Source organism: Loxodonta africana, chromosome 13 (assembly GCF_030014295.1).
Source record: "Loxodonta africana isolate mLoxAfr1 chromosome 13, mLoxAfr1.hap2, whole genome shotgun sequence".
Lineage (NCBI taxonomy): Eukaryota > Metazoa > Chordata > Mammalia > Proboscidea > Elephantidae > Loxodonta > Loxodonta africana.
The window spans coordinates 24,004,982-24,028,361 of NC_087354.1; the positions used below are offsets into that span (position 1 = coordinate 24,004,982).

Consider the following 23,380-nt stretch of genomic DNA (forward strand, 5'->3'; position numbering starts at 1 on the left):
CCCCCAAGGCTCCTAAACTCATTAAACCCATTGCCATCAAGTTGATTCTGACTCATAGTGACCCTATAGGACGGAACAGAACTGCCCCACAAGGAACACCTGATAGATTCCAACTGCCGACCTTTTGGTTAGCAGATGTAGCTCTTAACCACTACGCCACCAGGGTCTCTCCCGCCACCAGGGTTTCCCTCAGGGCTCCTACCCAACATTAAAACCAAACTAAACCTGTTGTCGTCACGTCGATTCCAACTGTAGTGACTCTATAGGACAGAGTAGAACTGCCGCACAGGTTTCCAATGAACAGCTGGTGGATTTGAACTGCCGACCTTTTGGTTAACAGCTGAGCTCAATATCCAACATTAGGACTCTATAAATTTATGTATTTTAACCTTTTTTTGGATCATGAACCTTTTTGAGGATCCAGTGAAAGTTGGCCCTACAAAAGTTCATATACACATCAATCTCCATATAATTGTAGAAAGTTGTGGACCCCAAGTATGTCCAGGAATTCTTAGGTTCAAATACCACAGTTAAGCAGCCCTTAATTACTCTTGACATTTACAATACAAATTCCTGAATGCCTGTTCTAAAGACTACGCCTAAGTGTCCATTAGTTGCCTAGAAAAAAAAAAAAAAAAAATCTTCAGAGATTATCTATATGTGGGCAAAAATACACACACATACTCATTAGGCTTGGCAGGAATGAAATGGCAAAGCCAAGTTGGGAATGGAACATGTTCATTTAGCTTATTCATTCCTGACAGTATGAAGTCATTAGGTGGGGGGTTAAGGTACCTTTGGTAATTGCAGTCATGTAAATGAGCCAGGGTTGGTTATGTTTCTTCCACTCAGTAAACAGAGTCATTGAATAAGCTGAGTGTGCTCAACACTTTACTGCCCACATAAACAATCTGCTATTACACACTTACTGCTCCTGCATGAAGGCTGCCAACAGGTTATTTTTAAGAACTTTTTTTGTTTTTGGTGGGAGGGAGGAAGAGGGAGCATTACTGCCTTAGTTCTCTAGTGCTGCTGTAACAGAAATACCACAAGGCGGTGGCTTTAACAAACAGAAATGTATTTGCTCACAGTTTAGGGGGCTAGAAGTTCAAATCAGGGTGCAGGTTCTAGGGGAAGGGTTTCTCTCTCTGCCAGCTCTAGGCGAAGGGCTTTGTCTCTTCAGCTTCTGCTTCCTGGTTCTTTGGAGATCTCCATGTGACTTGGCATCTATCTTACCCCATCTCAACCCTGGTGGTGTAGTGGTTAAGAGCTACAGCTGCTAGCCAAAAGATCAGCAGTTTGAATCCATCAGGCACTCCTTGGAAACTCTACGGGGCAGTTCTACTCTGTCCTATAGGGTGGCTATGAGTTGGAATCGACTCGACGGCAGTGGGTTTGGTTTGGGCTGCTCACTGGCTTGCTTGTTTAATCTCTTTTATATCTTAAAAGAGACTGACTCAAGACATACCCTGCACGAATCCTGCCTCATTAAACTAACAAAGACAACCCATTCCCAAATGGGATTACAGCCACAGGCAGAGAGGTTAGGATTTACAACACATATTTATGGGGAGGATAAATTCAATCCACAACAATTACTTTTGGCTTTTAGTACCCTGCCCTGCAACTTAAAAAAAAAAAAAAAAAAAACTTAGATGCCTTTAAATTAACGAAATGAAAAACTAACCCAGAACTTTCAACCTGACTCTTTTTATTTTACTTATAGAGACTAGAGTTCTTCAGAGTATCATGGGAGAATATCTTGGTAACATGAAAGAGATGGAATCCCTGGGTAGTGCAAACGGTTAACGTGCTCAGCTGCTAATCGAAAGGCGGGAGGTTGAAGTCTACCCAGAGGCGCCTTGAAAGAAAGGCCTGGTGATCTACTTCCAAAAAGAAAAAAAAAATTGGCCATTGAGAACCCTGTGGAGCACAGTTCTACTCTGACACACATAGGGTCACCATGAGTTGGAGTCCACTCGACAGCAGCTGGTTTTATAAAAGAACTAGCATGTTGATCAGTGGACAAACATCTTACAGGTGATTCCTTGAATAGAAACATTCTATCTGTTTGTAGGTGCTTATCAAATCTTAAGAGGAGAGCAATCTTCTTACATGACATGATAAGGCATTCAGTCTGAGTATACAGATCCTGTTTGCTGCAAATGCTGGAAAGGAGACTTCACTTGCTCAAGGAACTGCAATTTTAAAGACTAGGTGCTAGCTTCAGAGGGAGCTGGGTCCAGGGAGCCCTCTCTCCCCTCTGGTCTACTTTCCTTCGTGCTGTCTTCATTCCTAGGCAAGCTCTATGCATGTGGCAGCAAAGATGAGCGCTGGAATCTCTGGGCTTTCAGAGTTCTTACACTTAGTAATTCTAAAAGGTGACCTCTTTCTGTCTGAGTCCATATTTCAAATCTCATGGTAAATTCTGATTGGTCCACTCCTTGGGCCAATCACTGTAGACCAGAATCCTTCTCTGTGTCACAATTGCCCATACCTGGATCACATGACCACTTCTGCGGCCCCCAGAGCAACCTGGGATAGAAAAGAGTTAAGTCCCCAGTGAAAAAAAGGAGGTGTTTTGCCCACAAGGGCAAACATCCACAACAAAGACTTTTATAGGAGGCGTTTTAACATGAAAAGAGTTCTCTAGCAATGAAGAACTTCCTGTTGAAAAGGAAGAATATTCACTTCTAATCCCAGTGGTAACAGTGAACAATAGTACATCACAATCCTCTACAGAAACCAAACCTCTGACAATATCTGCATTCACACAATCTTTTTGTAGGTGAAAAGCAAAAAAAGAAGAGAAGGCCAAGATTATTCTCTCTCACAAAGGAGGATAGTATAAAAATAAAGAAAACAATATGCATGTTATTTGAGAAAATATCTCAAAACCTTTCTCTTTTTGTAATTTAAGTACAATACTTGTGTTATTGTTGAATGGAAAAAAAAAAAAGGTTACCTTTCATGAGGCAGGTTCAGTACGAGGGCGTTGGTAAAGAGGCAACGAGCAGTAGTCCTTGCGAGTCTTGTGGAAGCCAAACTCCCTCACCTGTATCTTCACCTTCCCAAAAATCTTCTCTAGGTCAGCCTGGGCCTCTCTGGTCCTACGTCCTTCCTATCAGGCACTTCAGTGCTATGCTCTAACAATCCCTTCGCAAAGCTGCTCTCTCACACATGCTAAACATCTGTAAGCCCCCGCCAGGCAAAAATGTTATTGGTTTCCATATTCCAATGCTCTATTCGGTAAACTGTGAACTGTATTTTTCCTCATCCAACCATGTTTAGCTTGGAAGGAGAGTTTAGTTTCTTTTCCCTTCCTGATTCTCATTCTTATAAGGCAGTATGCAAAGTGTCAGCTAGAACACCACCTGTGAGGCCCACCCAGCAGTAGGTGTTCATTCATTCCTGCCACGGTGTCCTATTTTTGCACAAGGGTCCTTCATCTCATTCCCCCAAACCCAATGCCGCCATTGTTCTGCACCACAGTAGACCACACTGTTTATTCTGGCTGTGGCATTCACTGTGTGCAACAGCTTCCCTCTTCTCCTTTGTTATTTGTCATATTTATTTGTTACTCAAGAGGTGAATATAATCTGATATTGATAGCCTGAAGCAAAGAGCCCAAACTGGCAAGGCACCGTTGTATTCAAGCTGGTCTGTGCCATGCTGACCCACAGATGGTTTAGAGAAGATCTGACTGAACTATCGTTTCAGTCCACTTGAAAAATACCGGTTCCTGATCTCTCTTAAAAATCAAAAGATTTAGCAAGACTGATTCTGCTTTTCCAAAGAGCAATAAATGGCTGAGGATGAGGCAAGGACCCTCCAGCTCCCCACTCTCTACAGTCTGCCTTTCTCATTTGTTAGATGAGCGCCTACATTATTTAAAATGACCACATGGTTCACTGGTAGAATTTTCACCTTCCACGCAGGAGACCTGGGTTTGATACCCCACCAATGTACCTCAGGAGAGCTATCATCTGTCAGCGGAAGCTTGCATGTTGCTATGATGTCAAACAGGTTTCCGTGGAGCTTCCAACTAAGAAGGAGTAAGAAGAAAGGCCTGCAGATCTGCTTCCAAAAATTAGCCAGTGATCACAACATTCCGATCCACAACTGATCACAGAGATGGCACAGGACTGAGGAGCAGTCTTCTCTATTGCACATGGCGTTGCGTGAGTCAGGGGCAACTCAATGGCAGCTGACAACAACAACAACCACCCCCTAGACACAGATGCGGCAGGGGGCTTCAAAACAAGTGTGGTCAATAGTCTCAGTTCAAAGCTCATATTCACTGCACTCTTGTGCCTTGATCATTCATTGTCGGGAGAAAGTCACGGCAAGGCCAGACGGCTGGTCTTCAGCCTGCGATAAATCTGCATGAACTAACCTGAGCTTTTAAAGTTTTCAGCAGATGTGGACAAGGCTAAAACCACGTAGATGTTCACCACCTAAATGTCCAACAGAAAAATTCTAGCATTGCTCGATTCACAAAATATTACATAATTATCTAAAACGATAGCTACATTTATGATAATGAACAACAGTTTATGAGATGTCAATTGATAAAAAGCAGGTTTACTTACAGCATGGTCCTAACTAAGCAAAAACATATATAAAGAAAAAGGTCTGGAATAAAATATACCTACATACCAATTGTGATTATTATAAATGATTTATACATTCTTATGTTCGTTTTCCCAATTTTACTAAAATAAGAATATACTGTTTTACAATATTGAACCAATACCCTCCCAAATTAAGAAGCAAAATGTTAAAACCCAGAAAGTCAACTCATACATCACACCGGGGCGATGGTCATGCTCTGGGGTGCCTCCAAGTTAATTCAAATCAGTTCATCTGCTGCCTGGAGCTGTGCTAGTACTTTCTGTACTTGAAGATGAGCCACAGGAGGGGGTCTGCAGGAAAAGAAGCACCCCGCCGGTTTAATTCAGGACTGAAGAGGTTGCTATTCTCAGCTCTACTAGATGGATTACATCCCAGGCTGAAGTCAGAATCCAACTCTGCTCATCAAACAGCCTGCGGATATGTTTGGGTAAGTCAGTCACTTTTCCATGCCTCAGTTTTTCTATCTGGAAGTGGAGGCGACAGGACAATAAAGGTGAACAGGACGGCACTGACTGAGCCCCAACATGTACATAATCAATAGGGGATTCACTGGCTCATTTCAGAAGCAGATCGCCAGGCCTTGCTTCCTAGTCTGTCTTAGTCTGGAAGCTCCATAGTTTAGCATCATAGCAACAGGAGATCCTCCACTGACAAATGAGGTGCCTTGGCCAGAAGTCAAACCAGGGCCTCCCGTGGGGAAGGAAGAATTCTACCAGTGAACCATCAATGCCCCTCCTACAACCGTCCCATTCACAGCCGATCATGGGAACGGCCCATGGCTGGGCAGTGTTCTGTTCCACTGTGTACGGGGTCACCATGATTGGGGTCTGACTCGACACCAGCTAACAAGAACAACAAATACCCATGATATCTGATGCACAGGGAAAAGCCCTACAAGACAGATATCAGCCTCCTTTTATTGATGAGGAAGCAGGCTCAGGGCAGTTGGAAACTTAGCCAAGACCCAGGAGGCAGGTCCACAGAGGGGCCAGGATTGGAATCTCAAGACTATCTGACTCCAAAGACCATGCAGGGATTTTTGTCCAAGGTCACCCCAGCAGTGAGCACGGCAGTGATTCCACGAACCACGGGGCCTGAATTATGAGCGGCTGAAAATGAATGAGGAGCCCCTACCAGATCAAGCAATATGGAAACAACAGATAAGAGCCACAGGCACATTTCCCAGCATGGCTGCTACAAACACACTGCAGTGGCATGTGACTGGGCGAGGAGCGGGAACACGGCCAACCCAAATCCACCAATTTTACAGTGTCATTTATTTTAGAAAAAGCAATTAATGAGGGAAACTTCAATATCAATGAAGTTGCAAGAATATAATGAGCTCTGCTTGGCTCCCACGAGGGTTATCTTTTTAATTATTTTTTTCAGATGAACTACAGTTACAGTATATTTGATCCATATCTGACCCACACTCTTTGGAGAGTTGAAAATGCATTTTACCCAATATCAAGTTAAAAAAAAATAAATAAAACCTCCTCAGAAGCAAAATAACTCTTGGCTCCCAGGGCTCTGAAGAGAAATTTGTTTCTTTTTGGTTGCTGGCTGGTATTGTTGTGGCCTCTGTGCTAAACAAACGCTTGACAGATAAAATCTGAGAATAATTCTCTTTGCATCATTAACCGGAACATGGAGGGCTCCACTGGGTTTCAATATAAGTGATAAAGAAAACATGACACGTTCGCGTCTAATACATGTGTCACCCGACTAGCAGTAATTGCTGTGTGTTTAGGCAAGCCTGCAGGTCCCATCTTCCTGGGAATACAGATGTCCCCCCACAGGAAGCCTTCCTCAAGGCATCCCTCCCTCCAGCCAGTTCCGAGTCTCCCCGTTCTCAGGAGAATTTGCCAGCCTTCTCTCTGCCTGTGTGTATGTGTCTGTCTCTATGTCTCCCCGTGTGCGTATCTGGGTGTGTCTCTCCATGCCTCGGTCTTTCTCACACTTTCTCTCAGTGTGTGTGTGTCTGTGCGTGTGTGTCTGTGCGTGTGTGTGTGTGTCACTGTGCGTGTCTGGGTGTCTTTCTCACCCTTTCTCTGAGTATGTGTCTCTGTGTGTATGTGTGTCCCTGTGTGTGTCTGGGTGTTCTTCTCTGAGTGTGTATATGTGTATGTCACTGTGTATATCTGGGTGTCTTTCTCTGAGTGTGTGTGTCTCTGCGTATCTGCCTATGTGTCTGTATGTCACTGCATATGTCTGGGTTTCTTTCTCTGAGTGTGTGAGTCTCTGTGTGTATGTGTGTGTCACTGTGTGTGTGGGTGTCTTTCTCTGAGTGTGTGTTTATCTGCGTGTGTGTGTGGGTGTCTTTCTCACTCTTTCTCTGAGTACGTGTATCTCTGTCTGTGTGTATGCCTATGTGTCTGCCTGTGTGTGTGAATTTCAGGAATCAAAATGATCTGGTTTCACCTTGATCCCAATTTGCATTTTAAAATTACATCTTCCATATGTGATAAAGCTGCAGAGAACTACACACACATGCACGCAAGCGCACACACACACGAGTGCATGTAGAACTGGTGAAATCTGAATCAGCTCCATGGACTATGTCAACGTTCACGTCCTAGTTTCACTGTTGGACTAGAGTTATGCAGGATGCTAACATCAGGGAAAGGTGAATGGAAGGTACATGGACCTCCCTGTATTTGTGATTTTATAATTATTTCAAAATAAAAACTTAAAAAAAAAAAAACCTACCTACTCAAAAAATGCCTCAGGAACCTTAAAAAAATAAAAATGACAGCACAGTTCCTTATAGAAATATTAGGGCAAAAGAGGCAAGATTGGGACTGGTCCCCTTGGTATGCGCCCACCCTTTGGCACCACTCTCTAAGAGGGAAACCACATCAAGTAAGGAATGGAGGTCTCAGTATGGAAGAGGTAAGGTTTAAGCAACCGCGTCCTACCCACATGAGGCTGGCGCTCAGCTGTGTGGGGAGTCGTCAACATGTGGAAGAGGGATTAGAATCTTTCAGGGTGGGCTCAGAGGGCAGAACTAGAACCAGGTGTGGGAAGTTATAAGGAAGCAGGTTTCTAACACAACAAAAGGAAAGCCTTCCTGGTGGCTATCATGGCTCAAACATGAAACGGAGAGTACTGGTGGAAAGGGGTGCGCAGAAGATGGCATGAACCAACAGCCTCAGCCCCAGAGGCCGCAGGTCTGGTCTGTGCCATCTCTACTCAAAGCACCATGAAACAGGGGACATCCTCTTTCCAGATGTATCCATTTAACCTGAACTGCTAGCCAGGGCCCTCCTCTCTCTCCTTCCTACTCCCAACCTTCCACTCTGGCTTTGACACTCATTTTCCATTTCCAGTATCACCTCTCCCATCGGATTTGAGGTACATCACTGTCTTCCCACCTTCCTGGCTCTGCAGATTTGATATCCTAAATTAAGGCTGCCAGCTGCCTGTACAATGGCCCTGATTGTACCTGACTCCATGGACTATCCACCAGCCCTCCACATCTCCTCCCAGCCTTGTGAGCAGACCCGAGACATACCTGGTATATGAGTCCCTTTCAGACTCAGAGCCCAGCCCCGTCCAGGTAAGGGATCTCAGGCAAGTTACTTAACCTCTTGGAATTCCAGGTGTTTTTGTTTGTTTGTTTCCTCTCTCTCTCTCTTTTTTTTTTATTGTGCATTAAGTGAAAGTTTATGATTCAAGGCAGTTTCTCACACAAAAATTTAAACACACATTGTTATGTGACCCTAGTTGCTCTCCCCACAATGTGACAGCATATTCCCCCTTTCCATCCTGTATTCCCCATATCCATTTAACGAGCTCCTGTCCCTTTCTGCCTTCTCATCTTGTCTCTGGACAGGAGCTGCCTATTTAGTCTCATGTATCTATTTTATCTACTTGAACCAAGAAGCACACTCTTCAACAGTATCATTTTATGTCTTATAGTCCAGTCTCATCTTTGTCTGAAGAGTTGGCTTTGGGAATGGTTTTAGTTGTGGGCTAACAGAGTCCGGGGATCATGTCTTCTGAGGTCCCTCCAGTCTCAGTCAGACCATCAAGTCTGGTCTTTTTACTAGAATTTGAGTTCTGAGCCCCACTTTTCGCCTGCTCCATCAGGGGCTCTCTGTTGTGTTCCCTGTCAGGGCGGTCATTGGTGGTAGCCGGGCACCATCCAGTTCTTCAGGTCAGGCTGATGGAGTCTCTGGTTTACATTGTCCCTTCTGTCTCTTGGGCTTATATTTTCCTTATGTCTTTGGTGTTCTTCATTCTCAGAATTTGAGTTCATATGTCTGCTTTTCTGTAAGAGCAAAATATTTATAACCGCAAGTCCAAAAGATTTTTTTAAGTTTTCCATTGAGTCAACTCCAACTCCTGGCGACCCCATATGTGTCAGAGTAGAACTGTGCTCCATAAGTTTTTCACTGGTTGATTTTTCAGAAGCAGACTGCCGGGTTTTTCTTCTGAGGCACCTCTGGGTGGACTTGAACTGCCAACATGTCAGTTAGCAGCGAAGTACATTAGCCATTTGCACCATCCAGAGACTCCAAGTCCAATAATAGCAATAACTGTGCTGTCAAATACCCGTAAAGGAATATTATGCATGCAGTAGTCATGATGTCATAGAACATGCCATTAAATGGGACAATGGCAGAGGTAGTTATACAACATTGTTTATTATAAACGCTTCTTTACAGAAAAGCATACCAACACAGAGAAAAAGACTAGCATTTTACATACCATATAAACGTATATATACTATAGTGTTAGTCTTTCAGTTAGCAGCCATGCGCTTTAGCATTGTGCCACCAGGCTCCTTAATGTTAAGAGTAACTTTTCTCTAATTATTCTTTTTCTGCACTTCCAAAATTGCAAACAGCAAACACATAATACTTTTTAACTAGGAATAAAGTTATTTAAAATATCTTTACCACTCTTTCATCTTTTTCCACCTCCTCCTCAAAAAAATAATGCAACAACCAAGCTACGAAAGAATGCAGTGAGTCTTTTCAACCATCCTACTTATTCATAAAGAGTAAATACAACTTACCATGTTTTGAACTTGGAGAAAGTGAAGAAGGGCTATGAAAACTGGGCTAATGTTAAGGCCGTAATGCTGGGCTAAAAGGCATGACTAGATTCCCAAAGGATCAATTCTTGGACCCCAGTGGTGCCACCCACATCAAAGGGTTTCCATGGCCACCCTGCTCTTTAGGAAGAAAGCGTGCCACGTGCCACCCGCAGGTCACTGTCCGCATAGTAAGGCTCAGCCCCACATTGTGCCACTGTGAGAAGCCTGCCAGCAGAACCGAGCCTCCATTCATCAGTCTGTCCCCTGGTAATGAGCTCCCTCGGCTCCCTTCCATGCTGAGAAGGAATGGCTGCAGAATGGCGCCAGCCAGAGGAGCCCCTTGTGAATGGCCCATCAAGGAATCCAGGAGTTGGCAGTGGCTGGGCACAAAAAGCCAAAGAAAACAGTCACCGCAGTGGAAAACTCAGCTTGCCTCAAGACGGAAAGCTTTACTCCTCTCCTAGTTGGGGTAGGGTCTATGACAGGGCACAGATGTGCAGATGACATCCACCAGGTGATGCACTAGATGGACACCCCAGGGGCAGGTCTCCTCCCCAAAGACCTTCGGCCCAAGCACTGCATATCAACCATCCCCTTCCCCCCGACACCTATAGGAAAGGGTCGCCTTGCAAACAACCCTGTTTCACACAGGCAATAATTATAATCCTTGCAATCTCCAATCTATAGTCTCATTTTAGGCAGCTGACTAGCACAGCTGGTTGAGGACCCATCTCTCTAGGCCAGCTTGGTGGGAACTGCAACCCAGGCAGATACGTGGTATCCTACCTCATTCGGTACACATTTGCACCCAAATTCCCTTCTGTCAGAAGGTACCACCTCAAGCCACCATCAATCCTTTTAGACTTTCCTCTTCCCTGGAAGGAGGTAAAACGCAGTTCTGTTGGGTCGATTCCAACTCATGACAACTCCATGTGTGACAGAGTAGAACTGCTCCTTAGGGTTTTCTTGGCTGTAATCTTTATGCCAGCAGATCACCAGGCCTTTCTTCCATGGCACCCCTGGGGGGGGGTTCGAACAACCAACCTTTAGGTTAGTAGTCGAGCATAAACCACTTGTACCAACCAGGGACTGGGGGGAGTTAAGAGGCCATAAAGTCATATTGCTCCTGTGCAATGGGCTCCCCCAAATACTTCCTGAAGCCAACAAAGTTTAGTGTCTTCAGGAACTAACACCTGATTAGAAGAGCTCCATGCTGAAAGAGTCCCATGATCATAAGCACTTTCATTGACCTGGATGATAACTGAATGGGACACTTAAGTTCTGCATATGCTATAGTCTTCTTCAGTTGCTCCTGGGGACTTCAAAATGTAAATGAAACAAGAGGCCACCTCCAGCGGCCCATCTGTGCAGAAGGCTCACTCTCGGATGCTCCTGATAAACACAGACCCATGAAAGCAGTTCTGAGAGCTGGACATAGCCATCTCGACGGCTGTGCGCTGTCGTGTTTGGGAATCTGGCCAGACAGCAGAGCTGCCAAGATGTCCCTGCACCATGCAAACAGACACCCCCTCAGCTCTCTCACTACTGTACTGCCATAGAGGAAACAAGGCGTCCACGTAGAAACGGAGGCCAAAACGATCCTCTTCCCACCAGTGACTCACTGCAAATTCCACAGATGAGGCATCAGAATTTGCGAAGGCCACTGCCTCGAACGGTCAGCCCTACTGCCAATGCCTCCCCCTCTCACGCCCTCATGCCCAAAACAAAAATGCCTCTTCATGTTAAAGCGTTGCACAAACCAGGCCCCAACCAGTGTGGGGAAATACCACCAGCCTAACTCATCAGGGAATCCTCCGGAAGGGGGTTCTGAGCCTGCTGCCCCAGGCAGGGAGCCCCACGCAGAGCTGATTCAGCACTGGTGTAACTTCAGGAGGCTTCTGGGGAGGAATTTTTCTAGTTTATTCTATCATCAGAAACAAGAACTCAGCTTGTCATTCCTCAGTTCCTCCCGGTGCTGTGATTTATCTACACGCTGTTATTAACCAGAAAACCTCTCTCCCCGGGTCTGAGGGTGACCGCAGTCAAGTCAGAAACCAATTTCTGGCTGGACCTCAGGAGACCTTTTTGGCTACATGCTGTCATCATGTCATGATCTGCCATGGACTCACAGGGAGTGGCTTCCACTCACACTTTAAATGCAAAAAACCTATAAAGAATTTCCTTAGTATTCTTCCGCACTCTACGCGCCCTCAAACACAATAGTGGAAAACCTTACTGTTATGCTAACCAAAAGGTTGGGGATTTGAGTCCACACAGAGAAACCTTGGAAGAACGCTTGGAGGTCTATTTGTGAAAAATCAGCCCCTGAAAACCTCATAGAGCATCGTTCTGCTGTGACACACCTGAGGTCAACAAGAGTCGGATTCGGCTTGACAGCAACTGGTAAACCATATGAGGGCTAGGACAGGTCATTTTTAGCCTGAGCAGTCTTCTCCTACTTTGTATCCCATCGTAGGTCATGACCAGGCTCCCCATTGCTCCATGCCGTAGATGGGGAAGCCTATACTCTCTACCTTCCCCATGGAGAGCCTCGCTCACTGAGGGCTAAAATATACATCTGCGACACGTTTGCTCAACAAAGTCATTCTCCTCCAGAGCACAAAGGAAATCAGCACTCAGGTGTTCAGCTGTTCCAAACTGTCCTGTCACAAAAAGTTTGGGCAGCGTATGGCGGAAGCTTGGCAGATACAAAGCTTTATGTCAAATTCATTTCAAATTCCATTTTAACCTAAACCTCCACATTATCGTTAACTTTATACCTCAAGGCACACTGCTTTTGAGAGGCTTGGCACAAAGCTTCCCCAGGTAGAAGTAATTTATTTCAGGCTTAGCACTCAGTGACTAGGGATATGTCAAAACAATCCAAGAGGCTTGTGGGAGGCAAGATTATACTTAGTAAACAGGGTTACAGGAGACGGGCAGGCCAGCCCTCACCTGACAAATGACCACCCAACAGCACCCACGAATGGAGACCAAGGATGTCATCTGCTGCACAAGCGACTCGCCACTTGGCTGCTTCTTAACCCAAAACCTACAGGTGGCTTCTGTCCTTCAGGCATAAAATATTAGAAGATATTACAGCACGAAATAATTGTAAAAACACACAATACCTTATTTCTTCTTAAATATGAGTTTCAGAGCACACTCTCCCCTTATTGAAAAAATATTACCGGAAATCATCAACTTTCAATGATACCAAATGCGGAGAATACAACCCCCCAGACCTCCCCCATTGAGTCTCAGTAAGATAATAACGAGGAGAACGTTTTGACTATTAAAAGCTGGGATTCCCAATGTGTAGATGCCAAGTGTATACTAGTGGTTAAGGCCAAACGGCCCAGAGTGCGCACACACATACACAACAGATAAGTAAACATAAACCTGCTCCTGACCGTGTCTTCCCATCCACCCAAACCAAATCAAACCCACTGCCGCTGAGTCACTCACAGCGACCCCATAGGGTTTCCAAAGCTGTAAAGCTCTTAGGAAGCCGACTGCCACATCTTTCTCCCTTGGAGACACCGGTGGTTTCGAACCGCCAACTTTTCGGTTAGCAGTTGGATCCCTTTAAGCACTGCGCCACCAGGGCTCCTTCTTCCCATTCAAGTAGAGCTCAAATTTTGCTGCACATTAGAAATGAGAATCACCTAGAAAGCATTTAAGATACTCCATGTCTAGGCTGCATGGTTGTACCCCAAACCTAACTAAAAAAGAACAACCAAACCAGTTGCCAATTAATTCTGACTCACAGCAACCCCATGTGTGTCAGAATAAAACAGTTCTTAATAGGGTTTTTCTAACTGTGACCTTTTGGAAACAGATCACCAGGTCTTTTTTCCCAGGTGTCTCTGGGTAGGTTCCAATCACCAACTTTCTCAGTTGGCAGCCGGAACATAACCATTCGGGCCCCAGAATTTCTGGGGGTTCCACCCAGGCATCAGTATTTTTCAAAAACCGCTAGTTGTGCAGCCAAGTCACAGCAGTGCTCTGACAGAAGGAGAATTCACAGGCCGACAAGTCCTTCCTTTGCAAACACACCCTGGTTACTAACAGTTAACACAAACACAACGCTGGGACAGCGCCTACCTATGTAGAGCGAAGAGTCCTTCCTGCGCACGTGGTCGTCGATGTAGGAGACCCCCAGGGGCTGCACTGGGGTAGCACCGATGCCCAGGAGCACCTGGGCCCCAATGAGCAGCAAGTACATCATGTTGGTGGCGGTCCGGTTCCGACAGATGAGGTCCGGGTCTGGGCCCTCGCCACCACCCGAGCCATTGGCAGCACACACGTCGCGGCCCTCGGCGCCCCAGCGGATCTCGCCGGCCTCGTACTTGTACTGGTGCGTCAGGAACTCGGGCAGCGCCGAGAGCAGCGCGCCCAGCGCCATGACGATGCCACCGCAGCCGATAAGGCGCGGCCGGTGCCCACGGGCCCCGAAGTAGCTCACGAAGAGGATGAGCGCCAGGTTCCCGATCTCAAAGCTGCTGGCGATCACACCCACGTCAGCGCTCTGCAAGTTGAACCTCCGCTCCAGTGTGGTCAGAACGCTGACCTGCGGGGTGCAAAACAAAATTGAAAAGCAAAGTCAAACGGATAGGGAGGAAGCAGCCTTTCTTCCTCACAGTTCACCCTGTGGTCCCCTGACCCTCCCAGCCACGTTTTTACATGATTCAAAGGCATTTGTAATGGAAACAACCCAAGTGTCCATCAGCAGATGAACACATAAACAAAGTGTGATATATCCACACAATGGAATATTGTTGTTGTTAGTTGTCCTCAGGATTACAACTCATGGTGGCCCCGTATGTGCAGAGTAGAACTGTATTCCATATGGTTTTCAAGGCTGTGACCTTTTTGGAAGCAGACCACCAGACCTATCTTCTGAGGTGCCTCTAGGTGGGTTTGAAGCAACAACCTTTCCGCTAAGTAGTTCAGTGCCTGTTTGCACCACCCAGGGACTCCAAATAGAATATTATTCAGCCAAAAAGAAAATGAAGTTATGATACATGCTTCAATATGAACATTCAAACATCACACTGAGTGAAATAAACCAGACACAAAAGGGCAAATATGTACAATCCCACTTATATGAAATGTCTAGAATAAGCAAGTGTATAGACCAAAGCTTCTCAGTGGTTACTAGGGGCTGGGGGGGATGGGAGAATGGGGAGTTACTGCTTATGAAGGGGTACTAAGTTCACTAAGCGTGATGAAAACATTTGGTAGGTTCACACTGCAGACATCACACTCTGCATGGAACCTGCAAACAGCAGGAGGTGGGCACTGTTCTCACCCTCTCCCTACCTCTAGAGGAGGACACAATAGGGCTTCTGGAGGTGGGGTTAAGGTGAGAATGCCCTCCACCTCCTGCTATTGGCAGGTTCCATGCAGAGTGTGATGAGCAATGCCAGAGTCCCTGTCGTGGACATCTGACAGTTGAACGAGGCCTGAGCTGGGCAGGGAAGAGAAAACCAGGCAGAGGGGAGAGCATGAGCAAAAGTAGGCTGGCATGATTTAATAATGGAATAGAAAATGGCTGACAGGTAGGTTGGGGACAGGTTGTAAGGAGGCCCAAATGCCACCCTAAGGAATGCAGACAACCCAGTGCAGTGTGGTGGAAAGCATATTGATTCTGGGATGAGGAAAACCTGGCTGGAACTCCTCCCATAGATTTCCTTATTTAGCTGTGTGGCCTCAATCAAGTTACTTAATTTCTCCAAGCCTCTACTGCTATGAAATAGGAATGATAATGCACCCATCTGTCAGTGGAAGCTTGCAGGTTGCTATTGATGCTGAACTGGTTTCAGTGGAGCTTTCAGATTAAATCAGACTAAGAAAGGCCTGGCGATCTACCCTTGAAAATCAGCCAGTGAAAACCCTATGGATCACAACGATCTGATCTGTAATCAATCGTGGGGATAGCAAAGGACTGGGTAGCGTTTTGCTCTATTGTGCATGGGGTCTTCATAAGTCGGGGCCAACTCAACAGCAGCTAACAACCACCAAAACCGGAAAGATGGAGTGAAGATTAGAAATAATATAGGAAAAATCCTGTGGCACAGAGCACTCTTTCTCTAAATGGCAGGAGAGTCCCGTGAGAGGCCACACAGTGATGGCACTGCAGAGCAAGGGCTCTGAGTCCAGACTGCTGGGTCCATCCTGGCTCTGTGTAGCCTTGGGCAAGCTACTCCATGCTATAGCTTCTCCACCTGGAAAACAGAGGTATAAGTGCTAACCCATAGAGCTGGTGTCAGGAGTAAATGACATGTATGTGCAAATGCTACGGAAGATTTAGCTGTCACAATCATTATTATCATGTAACTAGATCTGAGGAACATCAAAGGCTTTGAAAGCACAAGACGACATAAGGTGTGGCAGTCGTGTGGAGCGTGGATGGTGCGAGAGGGAAGAACTGAATGCCAGCAGAGAAACACCCAGAAGGTGATGCTCAAGAGATGGAAGAAAAAAAGGTCTGAGTCAATACAGTGATAAGAACAGGAAAAGATTTGAGGAGCATTTTAGAAATGGAGTTATATCTTAGGGGAGATTGGGCTGGATCTGCAATCAATTGGGTATATGTTGGAAGGGAAGGGCTTGAAAGAGAGTCATGTGGATCTAGACTTCCTCCAAATATAGAACTGTGTACACACAACTTCTCTGCATTGTCCCTGTACGCACATTTATCCACACACAAATGGAGACTTGTGTTATCAGCACTCCTCTCTAAGGTCTCTTCCATCTTCCTTTGATGTTTTCTGTGTCATTCAATGTTTTGCCCATAGAATCTGTCAACATTGTAACGCAAGGCTTGATTTTTTTTTCTTCAATTCTATCAGCTTGAGAAATGCCAAGTATGTTCTTCCCTTCTGGTTTTCTAACTCCAGGGCAAAAAACTGAATGACACAGGAAGCATCAAAAGAAGATGGAAGGGATACAAAGAGTCACTATACCAAAAATGGCTGGTTGATGTTCAGCCATTTCAGGAGGTAGCATGTGATCAGGAACTGATGGTACTGAAGGAAGAAGTTCAAGCTGCATTGAAAGCACTGGAGAAAAACAAGGCTCCAGAATTGATGTAATACCGATTGAGATGTTTCAACAAATGGATGCAGCACTGGAAATGCCCACTCATCTGTGCCAAGAAATTTGGAAGACAGCTCCTTGGCCAACCAACTGGAAGAGATCCACATTCACACACATTCCAAAGAAAGGTGATCCAAAAGAATGCAGAAATTACCAAACAATATCATTAATATCACATGCAAATAAAATTATGCTGAAGATCATTCATAAATGGTTGCAGCAGTGTATCAACAGGAAACTGCCAGAAATTCAAGCCAGATTCAGAAGAGGATATGGAAGAAGGGATATCATTGTTGATGTCAGATGGATCCTAGCTGAAAGAAGAGAGTATGAGAAAGATGTTTACCTGTGGTTTATTGATGATGCAAAGGTATTCAACTGTGTATATCATAGCAAATTATGGATAACATTGTGAAGAACTGGAATTCCAGAACACTTAATTGTGCTCATGAGGAACCTGTACATAGATCAAGAGGCAGTCATTGGAACAGAACAAGGGGATATTGTATGGTTTAAAATCAGGAAAGGTGTGCATCAGGGTTGTATCATTTCACCAGGCTTACTCAATCTCTATGCCGAGCAAATAATCCAAGAAGCTGGACTATACGAAGAATGCGGCAGCAGGATTGGAGGAAGACTCATTAACAATGTGTGATATGCAGATGAACAGCCTTGACTGCTGCAAGTGAAGAGGACCTGAAGCACTTTGAAGATCAAAGACTACAGTCTTCAGTATGGATTACACTTCAACATAAAGAAAACAAAAATCCTCATAATTGGGCCAATAAGCAACATCATGATAAATGGAGAAAAGACTGAAGTTGTCAAGGATTTCATTCTACTTGGATCCATAATCAATGCCCATGGAAAAGACAGTCAAGAAATCAAATAACATATTGCCTTGGGCAAATCTGCTGCAAAAGACCTCTTTAAAGTGTTAAAAAGCAAAAATGTCACTTTAACGTGACATTTAGGCACGCCTGACCCAAGCCACGGTGTTTTCAATCACCCATATGCATGCAAAAGCTGGACAATGAATCAGGAAGACGGAAGAACTGATGCGTTTGAATTACGGGGTTGCTGAAGAATATTGAATATACCATGGACTACTGGAAGAATGGACAAATCTGCCTTAGAAGAAGTAGAGTCAGAATGCTCCTTAGAAGCAAGGATGGTGAAACTTCATTTCATGTACTTTGGGTATGTTATCAGGAGGGACCAGTGCCTGGAGAAGGACATCATACTTGGTAAGGTAGAGGGTCAGTGAAAAAGAAGACCCTCAACAAGATGGATTCACAGTGGCTGCCAAAAATGGGCTGAAACATGGCAATGATTGTGAGGAAGGCACAGGACCGGGCAGTATTTAGTTCTATTGTACATGGGGTTGCTATTAGTCAGGACCAACTCACAGGCACCTAACAACAACTACAACATAAGGTACTCGCATGGCACAAACTATTTGTGCTCAGCTATTAACCAAAAGGTTGGTGGTTCAAACCCTCCCAGAGGCACCTGGAAGAAAGTTCTGGTGATCTGCTTCCATAAGGATTCCAGCCAAGAAAACTCCATGGAGCAGTTCTACTCTGAAGCATACGGGCTTGCCATGAGTCAGAATCGACCCTAAGGGAATGGGTTTTGTTTTTGGTTACATATTCAGTTTACTTTATCATAAAAACAGAGCAGCCAGGTGTTTCTACCTAGTTGCATTTTCAAACACATACATTTAAACTGAATCCTTCAGCCCAGTGGTTCTTAGCCCTGCTTGCACCCTGGAAGCTTCTGCGGAGCACTAAAGATTTCAATGAGGTGGACTGACGCAACAGCCACAATAACGGACTCGAAACATGACCAATGATCATGAAGATGGCAGAGGATTGGACATTTCTTTCTGGTGTACATAGGTTGCCATGAGTCAGAGCCAACTCGACAGTAACAAAAAAATTGAGATGCCTGGTCTCACCCCAGAGTTCATCACTTAATTGGCCAGGGGAGTGCCCGGGGCCCTGGGATTTTGCAAAGCTCTATGGATGATTCCAAGGCTGGCGAGAACCACAGCTTGTTATTACTGAGGTCTCCTTGGGCACTGGTCCCCTAGTGAACTGTGCAGAGTTCTAAAGCAGGCGCCGGCCCATGAGCATGTCTATCAGGGCATCTGTATCCAACCCTCAACCACCAGCATTCCAGCTCCAGTTCCTTTTCCGTTGTGCTCCCTAGTCAAGTCAAGACCAGCTCGTTCCTCCTTCCACCCTAGATCTTTGACTACATTGTTATTTTTCAAACTAAAGTGTCTGGAGTTATGGAGAAAAGAAGTTTAGTGAGTTATGGCCTCATGAGAGTATCTTTTATATACTCCCAAAGAAGTTCTTTCTGAAAGGTCTGGGCAGATAAAAACAATGTCTTCATTTATTCCCTTCTTCTTTCCTTCTTAGCACAAACAAACCTAATGAACTCAAGGCTCTAACACGGGTTTATGACGCCACAGATAATGTGGTGGAGGAACACAAAGACTGGCAGGTTAACTGCCTAGGGGAGAGGGGCGCTGGGGAGCTTCACAGAATCAGGAGAGATGGCCAGAAGAGCCTGGATGCAGGCGTGGGGCAGAGACGAGCATGGGCTTGGTCCCCAGGACACGCCATAGTCACTGTGAGCAATCTGGTGGGTCTGCAGCCCAGCGACCTCCACCACCAGGGTGGAGGAAAGGTTGGAGCTGAAGCCATATTTCATTTCTGCCATGAGGCTTAATGACAACAATTGTAGGCAGCATATCTGAAACCTGACCGCCGTTCCATCTCAGCAGGTGTGCCCCATCATAAAATACTACGCAGGTGTGCACATTTATGATGACAGATAAGGGTGGTGTGGAGAGAGACAGCTGCGGGCAAAACAAAAGCAATCAGCTACGCCAGGAAGCGATCACACCTGTGCCTGATGGCCCACCCTGGTTGAAACCTGCTCTTTTTCAGGGTGGCAGGAACCTGGAGAGCCTTTCCCTCCCTTGATGTGTGGCCTCTCCCAGGCCTCAGGGACACCCGTCTCTATCAACACTTAAGCTATGACAACATTCTAAAAAGAAGCTTTGAGGATCAATGAGATCAGGGGCCTCGCTCACTTAAAACACAATTTTCAGAAGATGGACTAATGAAGTATACATGAGGCCATTAAACCCACTTGTAAACAATCTAGCGACGAGGAAGATGCATGCTAAAGGCGAACGGCTGTTTTACTGAACGTGTAACATCTTGATGATTAGAGACGAAGGAGGAGCAAGTACACGAGGCACAGGAAAAAGGACGTGCCCTTGTCCTGGGCCAAGTGGACCGGAAGTTGTTATTAAAAAAAATGCAACACTTGCCGAGTTTCTGCTACCAGGATTCAGAAACATGTGCCTGCATTTCAGAATCTCCTGGAGTGCTTGTTAAAGACATAGATTCCCATGGAATATGATTCAGCCATGAAGAGAAATGAAGTCCGGATACATGCTACGACATGGATGAGCCTTGAAGATGTTACACTGAGTGAAATAAGTCAGACACTATGACAAATACTGGATGACCCCACTTATATAAAATATCTAGAATAGACCAATACATAGAGTTCGTTAGGGTGACCAAGGGCTGGTGAGAGGGGGAATGCACAGTTGTTGCTTAACGGGTGCTGAGTTTGTCTCAGGGGATGAAAAACTTTCAGAAATAGCGGTGATGTTTGTATAACATGGCGAAAGCAATTAAGGTCACTGAATCGTACACTTAAAAATGGTTAATATGGTAAATGTTATATATATATATATATATATATATATTTTCAGCACAATAAAATGAAAAAAATGTGTCCAGGAGCCCAAGGTTTTATAAATCTCTCAGAGTATCTGATGCCCCGCTGAGGCTGAATACCACTGGCAGTCCAGGTGTCCAGGCACACGTACGGTCAATCTAGAGCCATGGTCCTTAAACTTTAGGGGGCACCAGAGTCACCTGGGGTGTGTCAGACTGCTGGGCCCCACCCGAGTTTCTGATGGAGCATGTCTGAGGGAGGGCCTGAGAATCCGCATTTCTAACAAGCCCTCAGGCACGTGGGTGGTGCTGGCCCGGGGACCATATTTTGAGAACTACTGCTCTACCGGACTTCCTGTATTCAACAAGCATACTCCAGAAGATTAAAGAGTGTGTTTAAGCACCTGTTCCTCATGGCCAGCTCAGAAAGACACTCTCTCCTCATGAGGAAAAGCCAGGTTACACGTTTGAGAGGCCCATTCCTTAGGGTGCCCGAGTCAACTCAGACCAAATACAGCTATAGGGACCCAGCCCAAAAGGGAGAATTTTAGCCCATGTTGTGACAGAAAAGCCATAAAGCAGGAGGCACTGGGAGGCAGGGGCAGATTATCCAATAGTCACGGTGCTTACCAGGTCATCTGTAGTAAACGATTTCACAGGATTTCACCACATCGAAGTGAAATCATTCACTACAGATTAGCAAGTAGAGCACAGGGTAAGCCCGTGTTTATCTTGCTTACCAGGTCATCTGTAGGGAACAACTTCACTACAGATTAACAAGTAAGCACAAGTAAGCCTGTGCTTACCTTGCTTACTGGGTCATCCTCCCCTGTCAGGGATTATAAATTTGAAAAGAGCCTTAGGCTCTGTAGGGAGATACTGTGGGGATGGGGGAGAGACAGATGCCAGCCACACCTAGAAGCAGATTCTCTGATGTGGTAAATAAAAAAAAAAAAAAGTGAAAGTGTTCACTACAGTTGATCTGGTAAGCAAGGTAAGCATAGTGCTTACCAGACGATCTGTAGTAGATCCTACTGGATTATCCTATTGGGTAATCCAACCCTGCACAGAGGCCACAGCCACGTACAGAAAAGCCCTTCTCATTTTCAAAAGAAGCCAGAACAGGGGGCGCTCACTTCAAAAGAAGCCAAGTGCTTGGGGGCAGCTGCGGAAGCTCAGGCCCACTCTCAGAGGGTCTCCCTCCCAAGGTGCGTCCACTTTCTTACTCTGGCTAGGGCAGTGGCACCCAGACCTGGACTGGAATCACCTGGCGAGGTTTTGAACACCACCGGTGTGTGGGCCTCCTTCCCCCTCAGGACTCTGATATAACTGGTGACAGGTGAGCCCCGGCATCAGCACTGTTAAAGCTCCCCAGGTAATTCCAATACACAGGTAGGGCGGAGAACCCCAAACTGGCCATAGGAGTGTGGCCTGGGAGCCTTCAGTTCAAACTAGCTTTAACAAGCACTTGGTCAAGTCACTTAATCTTTCGGCACCTGTGAAATGGGGCGGAAAATACTTGCTTCTATGAAAACTAGATGCGGTAAGGTACTGGAGCACCCGACACATAGTAGGTACACATTAAAGCATCAGCCTCACCGCCAGTGTGCACGCTCTTTGTAACTGCCACTGCTCCAATCAGGCCCATGTACACCAAGTGTCTGCTCCACAGAAGGGGCCTGTGATAACGAGATAACCCCTGCCTTGGAGGCGTTTACAATCTTGGGATAACAGAAAAAGATAATCAAATTGGGGAACAACAAGCCCACAATGCAGGTAAAGTGAGATAAACACCCTAAAAAGAAATAACAGTGTCAGAGGGGGTCAGTGGAATGAGACATACATTTGGCTGTGTATGGTCATGAAAAAATGCATAAAGGAAAATATATCAGGGATGGAAACTGCAAGATGAGCTGTATTTTAACACATGGGGGTGGGGGTGGTCACAATATTCCATGAGCAAAGATCAGTGGCTGGGGAAAGCATGGCAGAGGGAGAGTAAGATCAGCTCTGGGGAAAGGGAGGTATGCACCTTGGCTTCAGAACACTGTGAAGAGTGGTGGGAGACAAAGGGTCCTTGAAGGCCAAGGTGAGGGTCTGTCCTTGATTTGGAGGTCAACAGGGAGCCAAGGGAGGTTCCTGAGCAGGAGCCACCCTCTACCAATATTATCCTGGCAGTGCTGCATGGTATGGAAAAGAGACTGCCAAGGTGGCCATTTCAACAGTACTGGTGAGAAATGAGAGCCAGAGCCAGGGTAGTGCTGGTGGAAAGCAAAAGAAGGGGACATGTGAGAAAGACGCCTCAGAGGGAAAATTCAACAGACCTGACAGCTGATTGGAGCCCTGGTGGTGCAGTGGTTAGGAGCTCGGCTGCTAAGCAAAAGATCAGCAGTTCGAATCCACCAGCTGCTCCTTGGGAACCCTATGAGGCAGTTCTGTTCTGTCCTATAGGGTCACTACGAGTTGGAATCAACAGAACAGCAACAGTTTTTTTGGTGGCAGCTTACTGGAGGCATGGGTCAAAGCAAACGGAGCCAAAAGGGCCATGGCAGAGTCTCACCGGGCCTGGCTCAGCAGGAACCTCCTGTGAAGACTGAGAGGCAGAACACCGTGTGAGGATGTGAGCACTCACAGAGCGCCTATGAGAGCTGAGGGCCCTGCATCTAAATGCCCTTCAGCTCTGTGGTCCAGCAGACAGGATAGGGCCAAGGGGGCTGCTCCCAGGGGACTCAGGGGAAGCTGCACACTCAACAGCACAGCCTGTGTCAGGGAACAGGCACTCATAACAGTCCAGACAATGTCAACCTCACATTAAACTGTAGTCACA

At 45.9% G+C, this 23,380-nt stretch overlaps 1 protein-coding gene and 1 long non-coding RNA gene across 6 annotated transcripts in view; one reads left to right on the plus strand and one right to left on the minus strand.

Moving 5' to 3' along the window:
* SLCO3A1 (solute carrier organic anion transporter family member 3A1) overlaps window positions 1-23,380 on the minus strand; it is a 350,355-nt gene that overhangs the window by 260,816 nt on the left and 66,159 nt on the right. For all 5 annotated transcript variants that reach the window (XR_010317372.1, XM_064267086.1, XM_064267084.1 and 2 more), the window contains exon 2: window positions 13,787-14,252. Coding sequence is in view for 4 of the 5 variants with exons in the window: in XM_064267086.1 (XP_064123156.1) it covers window positions 13,787-14,252 (466 nt within the window). In the remaining variant the exon portion in view is untranslated. The remainder of the gene's footprint in view (window positions 1-13,786; window positions 14,253-23,380) is intronic.
* LOC135227255 (uncharacterized) overlaps window positions 1-23,380 on the plus strand; it is a 103,986-nt gene that overhangs the window by 67,312 nt on the left and 13,294 nt on the right. Inside the window, exon 2 of the long non-coding RNA XR_010317373.1 lies at window positions 7,965-8,194. This is a non-coding gene — a long non-coding RNA (uncharacterized LOC135227255). The remainder of the gene's footprint in view (window positions 1-7,964; window positions 8,195-23,380) is intronic.